This window comes from Hemicordylus capensis, chromosome 2 (assembly GCF_027244095.1).
Source record: "Hemicordylus capensis ecotype Gifberg chromosome 2, rHemCap1.1.pri, whole genome shotgun sequence".
Taxonomy (NCBI): domain Eukaryota; kingdom Metazoa; phylum Chordata; class Lepidosauria; order Squamata; family Cordylidae; genus Hemicordylus; species Hemicordylus capensis.
In genome coordinates, this window is record NC_069658.1 from 343,440,909 (window position 1) to 343,454,411 (window position 13,503).

Genomic DNA, 13,503 nt, shown 5'->3' on the forward strand with positions numbered 1-13,503 from the left:
GGATTCAAACCAGCAACCTCTTGCTCCCTCAACATCAATTCGGAAAGGGAGGGACATCTTTATTATGCAGGATAAAACTCCTTTCCTATCCCTTTACTTTACTCGAGAACTAAATGCAAATGCCTGAGCCTTTGGAGTCAGGTAGTATATAAATTAAATTTATTAGAGAGAGAGAGAGAAATAATAAATAATAAAATATATTGTTGCAAATGACAGAGCCATGCCTTTTTCTTCTTTACCAGGACTCTTAATGTTTGTAAATCTTATGGACACAGCTCTCTCTCCGCCACAGTTGTCTCTTCTGAACTCCTTTAAATATGTCCGTAGGAACTGTGTGGGGAAAGTAAAATGTGATCGCTGGAAGTCTGTCTAGTACATTACCCTGGACATTTAATGTGGAGGGTTCTTTCTGTTGAGCCTTCAAGTAGGAACATTTCATGTATGTTCTCTCATCCTTCCTAGAATCCATTTTTACACTTCAAATGCATACACCACCACTTCTGATCTCTCCAGTTTGGTATAGCTGAACAGTAAACTGCTCTCGCCATGGGAGTGGATAATTGTGCTTCTTATATTCATTCAAATGCAGTGGAGTGCTTAATTTGCAAGAGCAATCAAACAATCAATCTATAATTGGTTGTTTTTCCACTTAGAGCTGTCTCTCTCTTTAAAAGTGGGCTTTCTGTGGGAGGAAAGCCACCTGTTGGGCTCAAGACATTTTGGTAAGTTCCTTCATAGCAGGGGACTTTTCTGTGCTATTATATCCCCTGTGAATCTGTGCAGTCATTTCTGGTTCCTGTTGTGCAGGTTTTTCTTCCGCAGTGGCAACATTGAACACCCTGAAGACAAGCTCTTCAACACGACGGTGGAAGTCTTACCTTTCGATGTAAGTTGCTGAGCTTATAGTTTCGGAGAGGTGGGAGGCGAACCCTTCTGCATAATGTGAGGGAACCTTTTTTTTTTTTTTTAAAGCAAGTGATATGTGTGATAAAGCTTGTATTGATTTACTCCTAAACCTTTTGGATAGTGTTGGCAAGGTTTCTGCAAAATACGCTGTGCCCATGACGACAACAGGTGGTGGCTTTGTAGTTCATAGGGGATTGCTTTCATTAGACGTTTGAAGACATCACCTGTTCCCAGGAGATTATTATGATCCAGATTCCTATTACCTTGCTGTTGAATGTCATTGCAAGAATATGTGTCTGAGGCCAGTGAGAAACCTGTGCCATATAATCTGAATACAAGTTCAAATTCTCCAGCCATGATTCCAAATCCTAGAAGGAAGCCTGCTTGATAATTCTCTAATTGGGGTACACGGTCTGTGGCAGGAAAAGGCATTCCAAGTCTCATCCTTACTGGGTCAACCTTAATAGATCTTTTTATGGGTCCTTGAAAGGCACTGAGAAGCTCTTCGAACAACCTGCCTGCTAGAACATGAACATTGCCTGGTGTTTTATGGCCATCGTGGCTCAAGCTGTACCCACAGCAGGCTGCCTCAATCCTTGTTGCGGGCTTTTTCTGAAGGTTGTCTATTTCCCTGCACAGAGTCTCCAGTCCGATAAGGAAGCCCTGCAGGAGGGAAGAGCAACAGCATTCAAGTACCACAGGACATCTGATGGTTACATACAGATAGGTAAATGGTTGGTTCAGAGCAAACAGTGGCCTGCTGGTGTGGATAATGCCTTGTGCATGTTGCTGTTCAGATAACAAAATTACACAGAGTGGTGACAGAGGAGGCTTGAGAGGGGAGGGTAAGCTTAAGCCTGAATTAATTAGTGTTTTTTCCACTTGATAAGGAAATTAGAGTGACTTAGAACACACATCTCATTTGGTATTTCCCCTCAGGGTTAAAACTTGCTTACATCTTAATCGTTTTAATGACTCTGCACAGGTGGGTTCCCTCTGTTACTACTGTCCAACTACCAAGTTGACAATACTGTAGAGGTCAAGTGGTTTGAACAAACCCAAAAGGCAAAAACAACAGGAGGTTTAGAGTTAATCTGCATGGAAGGCTGAGAGGGAGTGGCTTGCCTAAGGCCACCTTCTGTGCTCATGGCAGAATTTGAACTGGTGACTTCCTTTCTCTGCTGCTGCAACGGAGGACATCTCATGTGAGTTATCCTTCCCATGTGATCCAGAGGCAGGACTATGCTAATTGGGCAAAAGCTTTAAGAGCCTGGGAAGGATAGCCCAACCCAGTTTCTGTAGTCCTGCTACAGCTCCAGAGACAGCCTTTTCTTCCTCAATCTGAGGCCTATACCTCTTCCCTTTCTGTTGTTCTTGTTCTCTGTACTCACCAGTATTTTGATTAGTCCTCCTTGCTTTTGGTTTATTCTCCTACCTACAAAAAACAAACAAACCCCAAAACTTTTATTTACTCCTCTCCCCTTTCCTCTTTACTTGTCTCTCTTCCTCAGCTTGAGGAATGCAGGGCCACGGGCCCCAAATCAGGAACGTTTGGGTTCCCTCTGGCTTGCTGCCTAAACTGTCTGCTAGCGTGCCAAGCATCTCCAGGTCCTCGCCATTGCTCCCCACCCCACCCTGCTTTTTAACCAGCCCTCCCAGGGGGCATTATGATCCAGCTCTGTCCCGGGGTGGTCGATCTCTGCTGTGGCCTCAACAATAGCCACTGGAGTCGGGCTGACTATAGTTCGGCCCACGCAGGCCCATTGTGCTTAGCAGCCACAGCTACACCTGTTTTCCCAGGAGCAGGCCTCGTGCACAGGCGAGGGACAGGCCCAGTGGGCTCCGACCATCAGCAGCCCGTGCAGCCAAAGGAAACTGCCAGCCAGGGAGCGCTCGCCACAAGGCCGCAGAGCAGATGGAGCTCTGCAGCGTCCAAAAGGCAGGGCAATGGATGGGAAGTGGTGGCAAGGAGGTGACTGCAGCCGGAGCGATTTGTGATCCTCCAGCAGCACTGCCTGGAGCAGTGAGGGACGTGGCAAGGACACAGACCAGAGCCTTCCTTACACAGGCCGCAGCACCAGTGAACCACTCCACTCCTGATGCTACAGAACCAGTGAGACCTATGGCTTCTGGCACCTATCCCATAGACTTGACCGACCCACCAAACAATTTCTTCTATTCAGTATCATTGCTGGTACTTGAGACACATATTGAAAATGCTATCCTGTGGAGTATCGCCACCTGCTGGACAAGTGGGGTTTTGCCTAAACAAACCAAAGTCTTCTGATACAAACCAAAGTCTGTTCTGTACAATGCCTAGCTCAGAATTTGATGAGTTAAATTTCCACACTGATTGTCCCATTAAGTGTGTTGTTGCATCACATCCTGGCTCGAAATAAGTTGTGTCCAGACATAGAAAAAGAAGGGACCTTTTACTCGCGCACAGCCTCCAAGAGCATGCTGGCAAGCCCTGCAGCAGTGCTGACATGCCAAAGCACGAGGGCAGTTGTTCCTGTGATGGGAAGGCTGCTGTGCCCCACCCTTCTGATCACAGAAGCAGCCGTCCTCGCACTTATGGCATTTGCCTCTTCAGACAAACATTGTGAGGAGAGTGCAGAGAGGCTGATGCTTCTTGGCATGCCAGCAGCACTGGGGTGGGATTTCAGGGGTGCTGTACATGAATACATGTCTGAACAGAGCTATAGTCATGCTTCCTTGTGGAAAGATGGCATCACAGGAGTTGGTTGTGTGGGGTTTCCCAGTGGGTCCAGATACTGGTGAAGGCAAAGGCAATGGTCCTCCATGATCCTGGGATTCATGCTTAGCTTAACTTCTCCAAGGCCATCCAGATATTGTCTGTTCTTCAGACACACCCTTCCCCTTGGACAGTATCATGTTTCCCCTTTCAGAAACCTTGCTGCAGTACAGGCTAAAACTGTGATTCATAGCTGCTCTACTACTGGATGTGGTCGCTGCTGGAGAGGAAGAGATCAGATTTGATTATACATGGATGGACCGAAGATGACACCACATGGGGAAGCCCGAACATGATAGGCTGCCCGTGCTCGCAGCAGCTACATTGCTCCAGTAGCAGGTCATGTGGAATTACCTGGTGAATCGTTGCAGGGAAGCACTTCATGTATTCAAATTGGGTGGTGAGATCACCCATGCCAGGCTTGCCACACATGTTCTGCATGATGAGCAGTGCATGATCATAGCTCAGCTTCGCCTGTAGTAAATTTGACAAACAAACACAGACATCACTTGGCAATCCAGTTGTGTGACTCCACCCGATATGTGCTCTTCAAAAGGTCTCTGAACTGGGCCAGCGTGCGGAGTGACGTGTGTCAATTCAGGAGAGTGCACACAGCTTGAGCTAGGCAGGCCAAATGTAAAATGAAAGCAGCATTCAACTCTTGCCAGCTCCCAGCGGTTAACTTTCCTTAAAGAGGCTTAGGGACAGCAGTTGTTAATGGTGGATGAATTGTGTGAATGCAGAGGCACGAGTGACTACTCCAGCATTTGTAGACATGACTGCTTATTTGGCAGCTGGCCTAAAGGAGTGGTTCCTTGCCTAGGGAGGGACCTGGTTTTGCTCTTGCTTCGAGGAGGAGAGATCTGGACTGAAGTTGTGTTCTTGTTCTTCCATAGGCTCCTTTTTGAAGGGCATTGCTGAAGGAGAAGTAGACCCTTCCTTTGGGCCCCTGGAAGCAATACGGCTGACCATCCAGACGGACTCTCCTGTATGGATAATCTTGAGCGAGGTAACACACTTTTCTGGAGCAGCTCCTTCTACATTATGTCTTGACTGATGCCTGGGATGCATTCAAGTGCAGAATGTAAGAACTGACGCAGACGATCAATTGGTACCCCTTTCCAGCAGCCATTTCCACATACACGGCTGCCATGTGTTTTCCAGCTGCCATGATCATGGGAATGGGCAGTTCCATCCATGGATTGCACAGTGTTCTTCATGCTAATGCATCTTTGGCATTCAGTTAAATACTAGGTGGTTAAATACCTGTTAAAGTAGTCAGTGCTGGTGTTACAGAACATGAAGAACCAGAGCTGTGGTCAAGGTGTGCAAGGGCAAGAACAGGTTGTTTCACTCCTGTCTTAGCATGGTTATCTGTCTAGTCACACTTGAGAGCTGTGCCTGTGCAGAATGTCTTTCAGAATTTTCTAGAGCTCAGCCTAAAAAAGGTGTTGCCTCTGTGGAACAAGTGAGCATGCCCAAATGGCTGCAACCCACGTCGCCTCCCTCCGTTCTCCTTTATCAGCTGTAGCAATAAACTTTCCCCTAAAACCAAGCAAATTCTTCCTCTCCCCTCCCCACCCACCACACTGTATTTAATCCCTTCGTCTTCTTCTGTCTTCACTTGTTTCCTTTTTGTTTGTAATCTTTGTTTTGGTTTAGGAACATAGGAAGCTGCTATATACTGAGTCGGACCATTGGTCTATCTAGCTCAGTATTGTCTTCACAGACTAGCAGCGGCTTCTCCAAGGTTACAGGCAAGAATCTCTCTCAGCCCTATCTTGGAGATACCAGGGTGGGAATTTGGAACCTTCTGCTCTTCCCAGAGTGGCTCCATCCCCTGAGGGTTTGCTTGCTTGCTTAATCACCCATTTATTGGCACCCCTTTCTTTCCACAGCTATTGCCCTAGGCGCAGCCACAGGCTTATGGTGCAAAATTTCAAAAGACCTCATTTTTAAAAGTGCAACCATTGCAGGGCTTAACTCCCTACCACCACTGTCACAATCACTGCCTTCTGTGGCTTGGTGAAGAGCAAAAAAATTGAATCCTGCATTCACTGTCTCCACTTTACCAAGCAGGCAAGATGCAATCGGTCTACAAGTTTTATGCCACTTTGTTTCAAGCCTCCGATACTTTGGCCCAAGCTCAGAGCATGCATGCCTAAAACACTTTGCTTAGTTTCAGCCTGTTACATCACTGGTGTAACAGATGCACCCACTCAGGATCCAGGAGCCTTCTAGACAGCTCTCCTGGCCGACTTTCATTTGTTTTCACCAGATGTGTAGTAGTCACTGCCACTTATATTTGCTTTTTACATCATGATTATCTTATTCTGACACTTTCATAGCCTCGCTGACCACCTATAACTCTATATATTCAACCACAGCAAGTCAACACTTCTCCCAAATGCATCCAGTCTCAGTGCTGTACTCGTCTGTTCCTGAGCCTCCCTTCCCTTAGATGGAACTCAGTACTCAGTCGGAGTGTTGTGCTTGTTTGGCTTCAGGCAACATTCTACCCTCCCCATCCAATTTAGCATCATGGCTACCACTGTGCCACTAAGTTCCCTTTTCCCTCCTCTGCATAAGACTCTTGCAATAGTTGTTTCTTGCCATATTCCACCTGTTACCCTCTAGTTCAAGACATTGAATAAATTTATTTATTTATTTGAAACATTTAATATAACGCCTACTCCGAAGACTCCGGGCAGTGTACAAAAACATGCAAACAAGGCAACATTAAAAATTACATTCTAAATTAAAAACTAAAGTGACTAACAGGAAAAAAAGGTAAACTACAGGACAAAAGCCTGGCAAAAAAGAAAAGTCTTCAATAGAGATTTGAAGATCAGTAAGGAAGGGGCTAAATGAATCTGGAGGGGAAGAGAGTTCCAAAGAAGTGGGGCAGCAACCAAAAAGGCCCTTTTGCGGGTCCAAGAGCCTCGAACCTCTCGGAAATCAGGGACCGACAAGAGGGCCATCTGAGATGATCTAATTGGACGGCATGTAACTGGATGGGAGAAGTGGGTCTGTAGGTAGACAGGCGCCAAGCCCCTCAAAGCTTTGAAGGTCAGAACCAGAACCTTAAATTGAACTTAGAAGCGAATAGGCAACAAGTGTAATGACTGCAGGAAAGGTGTCATATTTCCTGGCACCCATGAGTAGGCGAGCCGCTGCATTCTGGACCCGCTGTAGCTTTCTGATCGTCCTCAAAGGTAACCCTAGATAGAGGGCATTACAATAATCTAGGCGGGAGATCACAAGGACATGGGTCACTGTCATTAATGCCTGCTGATCAAGGGAAGAGCGTAATTGGTGAACCAGATGAAGCTGGGCAAAAGCACTTCTGGCTGCAGCCTCCACCTGCTGTTCAAGCAGGAGGCGCGAGTCCAAAAGGACCTCCAGATCCCAAACAAGCTCTTTAGCGGGCAGTGCCACTCCATTTAAAACAAGGTTCACATCCAGCTGTTGGCCAGTACGAGGGCTGAATTAAAGTAATTTAGTCTTAGTGTGATTCAGTCTGAGCTTGTTTTGGTTCATCCAGACCTTAGCAGCTTCCAGGCATTGAGTAAGCACAAAAACAGCATCCCCAGAATGGTCTGGGGTGGTGATATACAGCTGAGTATCATCAGCATATTGATCAAATCTCACCCCAAACTGGGAAACGACCTGACCCAGCAGCTTCATATAGTTGTTAAAGAGGACAGGGGCAAGAACTGAACCCTGGGGGACTCCATAAAGGAGTGGCCATGGGTCAGAGCACCTGTCCTCAATGCATACCGACTGGACACGCCCGCTAAGGTAAGAACAGAACCACTGTAAGACAGTGCCCCTGATACCCAACCCACGCAGGCCGTCAAGGAGGATAGCTTGATCGATATTGTCAAAAGCTGCTGAGGGATCTAAAAGGACCAAGAGAGAAATTGAATTATTATTATTAATAATAATAATACAACCGTTTGCACATCCCAGTGAGAGTTCACCCCCCCCTTGTGACATGCCCACACCAGTCTCCTGGCTGCCCTGATGCCCCACCTCATGGTCACCACCAATGCCTCCTGTCAGGTTAGGGTGCCCACTCAGTGTCACGCTCAGGGTATCCTGGCCTTGTGTGTCAGGTCATACCACAGCCTCAATTACCTGGAAGTCTTGGCAGTTTACAAAGCCCTACAGGTGGTTTGCAGAGAGCCACAGAAAATATAGCCACATGATCCTACATCAACAGGACTATTCGGGACATTGGTCACGTTCTCTCTCTGACTCCCCTCTCCTCTGCAACTAGAGTCGTGCCCTCAATGTTCTTCCCCCTTTGATGCATGTTTACAGGTCTGAAAACATTCTCAACGCTTAGCAGGCATTTTTCAACTTCCCACCATTGGATGCTTCCACATCCAATTCTACAGCCCATCTTCAGAATATGGTGTATAGGAGAGGCAGCACCGTCATCCACCTTCATGCACACTACTACGTTCTGGGTTTGCTCCCGAGCTGTCATGGCTTTTGGCAGCGCTGTCCTGTACTCCTTGTGCGACTGATGACACTACGCCCTCCTAAGGAAAATAGCTTGCTAGTCTCCCAAAAGTGACTGCACCAAGACCACAAAGGACAGGTTGATCACCTGTAACTGATGTTCTTCTGGTGGTCACATGCAGTCTTTCTCCTCCCAACGCCAGTGACTTTTTCATATTATGGCATCCCACTGCAGTGGCCAGATTTGACTACTGCAATGCACTCTAGGTGAGGCTGCCTTTGTACGTAGTCCGGAAACTGCATTTGGTCCAGAATGCGAAAGGTCCATATCACTCCTATCTTAAAAGATCTACACTGGTTGCCTGTACATTTCTGGGCAAAATACAAGGTCTTGGTTATAACCTATAAAGCCCTAAACAGCTTGGGTCCTGGGTATTTAAGAGAACGTCATCTTTGCTATGAACTACACTGCCCATTGAGATCATCAGGAGAGGTTCGTCTGCAGTTGCCACCGGCCCATCTGCCCCAAGGCTTTGGAATGCTCTCCCTGCTGAAATAAGAGCCTCCCCATCTCTTACAACTTTTTAAAAGGCAGTCAAGACGCATTTGTTCACCCAGGCTTTTAATTAAATAATGTTTGTTTGATGATTTTTAATAGTTTTAACATCTTAAATTTTAAGTTGGTGTAATGTTTTAACCTTTTTATTTGTTGTTTTTATTATTTTGCTGTAAACTGCTCAGAGACTCACGGTTTTAACAAATAGGTTAAATAAATAAACTCGGGGAGGAAGGGTGGATCACACCCATTTGGGCATGCACTCTTGCTCCATAGAGGTGTGACTCACACCAAAATTACTTGGTGTGACTACAAAGTTCCAAAAGAGATTCTGTGCAGGTGCAGAATCCTTAGGTGTGAGTGGACAGATGACCATTTGAAGAACATCAGTTCCAGGTAAGCAACCTGATCTTCCCTTACCCTTTGCCACTGATATGTTCCTTCATGTATCACGCTCCTAAAACTCACTGCTTTAACAGGTATTAACTACACTTGTAGTTAATCACACTAGTAACAATAACTACACTTGTATTACTAACTATGTATAAACACTGGTATGTCTTAACATATAATGTTGATGAGATCAGCTTCCATGTAGCCCCATGCTTATCTCATAGCTTAGAAGATAACACACACTTTTGGTAATCGGATTACTGTCACCACATTTATATCTTACTCTCCCTCGGAGGAGCTCAGGGCAGTATACACTCCCCCCCCCACCTTACCCTCACAACAACCCTGTGAAGTAGGTGAGGCCGAGAGAAAGTGGCTGGCCCAAGGTCATGGTCCAGTGGGGATTTGAACTGGGGCTTTCCCAGTCCTCCTCCTATCCTCCAATCACTAAACCATGCTGGCTCCAAATGAACAGGAGTGGTATTTATGAAGTCGTTGCATGAGTTTGTGGGGCAATGCATAAAGGTGTTTGTTTAATAAGAGCTTATGAGCAAGGTTTTCTAGACAGTATTTTGAGGGCTTAATCAAAACTGAATGTTCTTCTACCCAACAGCAAAATCCCCACCACCACAGACACAGATAACATGTTCTGGTTGCTTGAGATATGGCTTTTCAGAAGAAACCAGATCTTTCTTCTTCAGCACAAACATGAAAAAGCAGAATTGCCAAGCCCTGATAGCTCTCTTTCTTTTCAGATATTCCTGAAGAAAGCTGACTGAGCTATAAGTTACTGGCGTAATGCACATCATGGCAACTAGCTCTTCCTTTCCTCTGTGGAACTGCAGACACTGCAGAAAATGAGCAGCTTACTCAGAAAGCAAAGGTGTGTCCTTGAGGGTACCTGCTGCTCCAGGAACAGGAAGAAAAATCTGGCGGTGGTACTTGGCAGGACCTTGCGTTTCCTGACCATACTGACTAGGAGAAGAGAAGTCTTTTTCACACATGGGTGCGGGACTGAATGAAATGAAGCAGCACTGTTTCCTGACCTGTCTCTTAGCTGGCTGCCTCCGCAGCTGCAAGGAGAACCATGGAGATGAACTTTCTGTGTAAACGATTTCTGTTTGTTGTTACCTTTGAGCAAGGACCACTCTGTCCCCACGACTCTTCCTTCCCCTGAGTGTTGATTCCTGAATGTATCACTAAAGGGGTGCATTAGAAATACGGGTTTAAGCAGTGAGAAGGCTGAAGAGGACAACTTGACTGTCAAGCTCTTGCAAACCACAGAGCAGCACTGAGGTAAACTGGGAGGAAAGTAAACTCTGCCGCCAACCTTTTAAGTTAAATACACACACACACACACAACCCCCAGTTGCTCCGAACCACACCTGAGACTGAAATATGAGGGGTGATTGGTCTTGGGGGGCGGGGGGGAGGTGATGTGCAGAGGTGACAGAATGGCAGGGAATTAAAAAAACAAACCACACTGTGCCTGCCAGGGTTGCACATGGCCCCTTCATACAATACAGTTAATACTGAAGTATCCAGTGTCTTCATGCCTTGAGAATGAGTGCAGAGCCCATCCTTTTAGGTCCATATCTGTTATTTACTGGTTGGTGTGAATTTTGGAGAAAAGCATTTAGGCCAGTTCTCAAATGGTAGGAATTAGAGTGTAATTTAAAAGCAAACAAGCCCAATGTCTCTAGCTATACACTGGAATGCATTATACTACTTTAACGTGCTGTATTTTTTATTATTGGATACATTTGATTTTTTCAAGTATATATATATATATAAATATATATTAAAATGTGCACTGTAAAATTTTAATTCGATTTAAAGTAGCATGGGTTTTCTTTACATGTCTTCCATAGAATATCATTTTTCAGGTATGGTAGAAGAGGTAATTATTATTATTACATTTATATCCTGCTCTTCCTCCAAGGAGCCTGGAGCGGTGTACTACATACTTAATTTTCTCTTTCACAACAACCCTGTGAAGTAGGCTAGGCTGAGAGAGAACTGACTGGCCCAGAGTCACCCAGCTAGTTTCATGGCTGAATGGGGATTTGAACTCGGGTCTCCTCGGTCCTAGTCCAGCACTCCAGACTTACCTTGAAAAGCAAAGGCAAGAGAGCTTTTGTAATAGAAGTCTTTCCCATTAAAACCAACTTTCTCTGCCCAATCAGTCAATGTCAGTACACTCCATGTTAGCATACTGGCTGTTTACCCTTTCTCTTGCCCCACAGTCATCTATTGAGGATTGAAATAAAGTGTTCTATTCTCCTAAAGCAAACCGATCTTTTACTCTTAAGAAGAGCTTGCTTTTGTTTCATCTGCTGGATTGAAGAAGTCGTGCAGCTAGACCAGCCACTATGTTATGTTTGCCTACAGACTCCATGCAGTTGAGAGTCCTATGGAGTTAAACAGCACAGCACCAAGTGTTTGGAAAATCTACTTTGCCACTCACTCAGACAATGTAGCTGATCACCAAGGAGGTATTTCCTGTATCTTTCAGAAGATGCAGACTTCAGCTTCTCTTCTGAAGGCGGGGGCGGGGACGGGGACAGGGGCTTGACTTTTGCCAGCAGACGTCTCAAGGGCGTGTATCTTGTAACCAAGGGACCTGAACTAACAAATTGTGTCGCTCTGTAGTCTAGCCAAGAATTGTGCACAATCCTGTCAGGTGGTTTGTGTGCTTGCTAATGGCATGTAAAAGTTGTACAGTAGTTGCAGCAGCAACTTATAAAAGCAGTAAATGTTGTTACGGCTTTTATGCTATAGTGAGTGTAATCTCACTCACACACACACACACTCTCTAGTGTTGGGGTGGAGTAGAGGCCTAAACCATATAAACTGTGAATTTAAAGTGAACCAAGCTATTAATTTGGACCACAGAGGTGGAAACAACTTTGGATTTCTTGGATACTGAGATTACTCCAGTGCTCTAAGGAACTGAAACAGTTTCCTCAGATCACTGGAATAAAGACATGTCCTAGGACCAAGTTTGGCAAGCCCGTTTTCAATTTGCAGGTACTCGCTTGCTCAAAGGGCAACAGTCACCACTTCCCAAGAACTACACATCTCAGTCCTATGATTAACCATCACCCAAGCCACAAAAGATGCTAATTTCACTTTGAGTGGCAGCGGAACCATAGGATATTAGTCATCAGGGCTCAAGGAAAAGCCAGGCAGCCTTGCACAGGTAACACAGTACACCTTACCGTGGAGGGGTACAAATGGGAGGCCGAATAACCAGGGACAAGCAGAGGCAGTCACCTCAAGCAATGAATTATTGGGGTGCTAGGGGGGGCAGCAAAATGCCCCCCCACACACACACCCCTCATCGAGTATCTGTTTTCCAAGTGTGGCTCAGGCATTGTTCAGCAAAGAGAAAGAGGTCATTCTTCTGTGTGCCCTTCCTTCCTCACTTGTTGCAGGAGGGCTGCCAATGAGAAGGGAGAGGAAGCAGGAACCACTTTCAGGCGGACTTCTCTCTGGTATTTTTAATACAGGGGTGGGTGGGGGGACAGAATTAAAAGGAAGCTTCCAAAGCAAATGAGGACACCCCCTCCCTATTCTTCACCCTTCACTGGTGGTCCTATTTCAGAAGTTCTCTTGGCAATAGACGTTGTAGCAGACCCCACATGTAGATACAGTCACGTGCAGAGCTGGTCTTGTGAGAGCAAACATGAATGGTGCTTTTTGCTAAGCAGGGCCCACCCTGGTTTGCATTTAGATGGAGACTACATGTGTGGGCACTGTAAGATATTCCCCTCAGGGGATAGGGGCCACTCTGGGAAGAGAGCCTGCATGCCTGCAGGCAGAAAGTTCCCGGTTCCCTCCAAGATAGGGCTGAGAGACACTCCTGCCTGCAACCTTGGAGAAGCCACTGCCAGTCTGTGCAGACAATACTGAGCTAGATGGACCAAAGGTCTGACTCGGTATATGGCAGCTTCCTATATTTCAGGAGAGGAAATAGTGCTGAAGGGGCCTTTCAGGGCATCTACAGTATTTACTGCACTTTCCACAGAGTTCTAGGAACCTCCTACACACTTTTCTCATCAGCCCAGTGGCAAAGAAGAGAGGACATGGAGGAGGGTGTGTACATTGCATAGCAGCAGCTACTGTTGTCACAAAGCACCCTGTCTCAAACAGAAAGTTGTCTTGAGCTGCCACAGAGAACCCGAGACCTAGTGGAGGTTTCCAGAGTGGAGCACTTGCAAGCAGTGCTGAGCTAGCTGGGGCAATGGTCCAACTCCCTGTGAGGCAGCTTCCTATGATCAAGACAGTTGGGGCAAAGGAAAAGTTTAGAAACAAGTTGTTCTGAGTAGAACTAAGAGAACCTACTTTCCACATCTTTTCCACATGGTGGCTCTTACCTCGGACCTCCCCTCCCCGCTTCACCAGACTGTGATTTAGGTTT

The 13,503-nt window shown here is 46.1% G+C and overlaps 1 protein-coding gene across 2 annotated transcripts in view; it reads left to right on the forward strand.

Moving 5' to 3' along the window:
• MGAT4B (alpha-1,3-mannosyl-glycoprotein 4-beta-N-acetylglucosaminyltransferase B) overlaps positions 1–10,912 on the forward strand; it is a 151,537-nt gene extending 140,625 nt beyond the window's left edge. For both annotated transcript variants that reach the window (XM_053296451.1, XM_053296452.1), the window contains exons 12-15: positions 808–886; positions 1,546–1,633; positions 4,558–4,670; positions 9,836–10,912. In XM_053296451.1, the coding sequence (XP_053152426.1) occupies positions 808–886; positions 1,546–1,633; positions 4,558–4,670; positions 9,836–9,859 (304 nt within the window). In that variant the 3' untranslated portion in view covers positions 9,860–10,912. The remainder of the gene's footprint in view (positions 1–807; positions 887–1,545; positions 1,634–4,557; positions 4,671–9,835) is intronic.
• The last annotated feature ends 2,591 nt before the right edge of the window (positions 10,913–13,503 follow it).